This window comes from Hipposideros armiger, unplaced genomic scaffold (assembly GCF_001890085.2).
Source record: "Hipposideros armiger isolate ML-2016 unplaced genomic scaffold, ASM189008v1 scaffold_1634, whole genome shotgun sequence".
Lineage (NCBI taxonomy): Eukaryota > Metazoa > Chordata > Mammalia > Chiroptera > Hipposideridae > Hipposideros > Hipposideros armiger.
The window spans coordinates 26,058-27,357 of NW_017732984.1; the positions used below are offsets into that span (position 1 = coordinate 26,058).

The 1,300-nt window shown below is 58.5% G+C and overlaps 1 protein-coding gene across 1 annotated transcript in view; it reads left to right on the plus strand.

Moving 5' to 3' along the window:
* Positions 1–942: 942 nt before the first annotated feature.
* The window catches only part of LOC109377928 (patr class I histocompatibility antigen, A-126 alpha chain-like), a 2,211-nt gene continuing 1,853 nt past the window's right edge, over positions 943–1,300 (plus strand). Inside the window, exons 1-2 of the mRNA XM_019634398.1 lie at positions 943–1,006; positions 1,167–1,296. Coding sequence (XP_019489943.1) covers positions 943–1,006; positions 1,167–1,296 — 194 coding nt within the window. The remainder of the gene's footprint in view (positions 1,007–1,166; positions 1,297–1,300) is intronic.

The following is a 1,300-nucleotide window of genomic DNA, read 5'->3' on the forward strand; positions in this document are numbered from 1 at the left end:
TAATAATGTGTCCCAATAAAATATACACACTGCTTATATGTAAAATAATAATAAAATCAGGCCATATAGGTAAACTGGTAAAGGCCATTTTAAGTGCATTCAGAACTTGCAACTTTGAGGTTGTACATGGGCTGGTTGGAAATACATAGAAACAAACTGCTTCCATGTGCTACTTTGTAATAAGGATGCGGGGACTCAACAAAGAAAGTCAGGGCTGTGGAATGAAGATCATTTTACAATAGAAACATCCAGAGTCACAGGTGTACCCTCTGGTAAAGTAAGATTTAGGAGCTTTGAGAGTATGACTGCCATGCTGTTTAGACACATTTCTGTACCAAAGGACCCAAATCACGATTTTACAGATTAGCTTCCTGATGATCAGGGGTTTCCAAGATTGTCACCCCCTGTAGTTAATAAACAATGAGGAGACTGGGCTCTGTGAGAATCTCTAGCTGGTGTTTCAGGCTCAGGTTCTCCAGGATTAGAGAGAAAAGCCCTGTCCTTCCTCTAGTCCCAGGGCGAGCTCCCTCTTGGCACCAAGTTTCCTGGGGTGTCTTCTTCCAGGAGGGTCCAGGGGGAGAGGGAAAGGGTGGGAGGCAGGGCGTCCATTTCAGGGAGAGGGATTCCGGGGAGAGAAGAGGAGGGAAAGGGACTGAGCCCAGCCTGGTTTCCTCAGGCCAGGACTCAGGGAGACAGCGTGACACAGGCTCGGTGCCGGAGGAGGCGTCGGGGCACAGTCCCGGGTCCCCCAGGGCGGAACCTGGGGCGGGGAGCTCAGTGTTGGGGAGTCCCCACCTCCCCGCGGTTTCACTTCTTCTTACAACCAGTGTCGGGTCCTTCTGTCTGGAAACTCATGACGCGGCCCCAGTTCTCACTCCGGTTATAAAGTCCCCACGGAACCGCCCGCAAGCAGATCGTCCCCAGACCCCGAGGACGCGCATCATGGGCCCCGGGACCCTCCTCCTGCTGCTCTCGGGGGCCCTGGGCCTGACGGGGACCCGGGCGGGTGAGTGCGGGGTCGGGAGGGAACGGCCTCCACGGGGGGAAAGCGAGGGGACCGCCCGGTGGGGACGCAGGACCCCGGGGAAGATGTGTCCCCACCGCCCCGGCCCCGTGTCCCGCCAACTCCTGTCGCCCACTCGGGTCTCCCGCCCCCTCCCCCTCAGTCCCGCCCCTTTTCCGCCTCCCGGGCCCCCGCCCCCTCCCGGCCCGTCGCCCTCGGACCCGGGACCCGCGCCGGGAGGAGGGTCGCCCGGGTCTCAGCCCCTCCCTGTCCCCAGGCTCCCACTCCCTGAGGTAT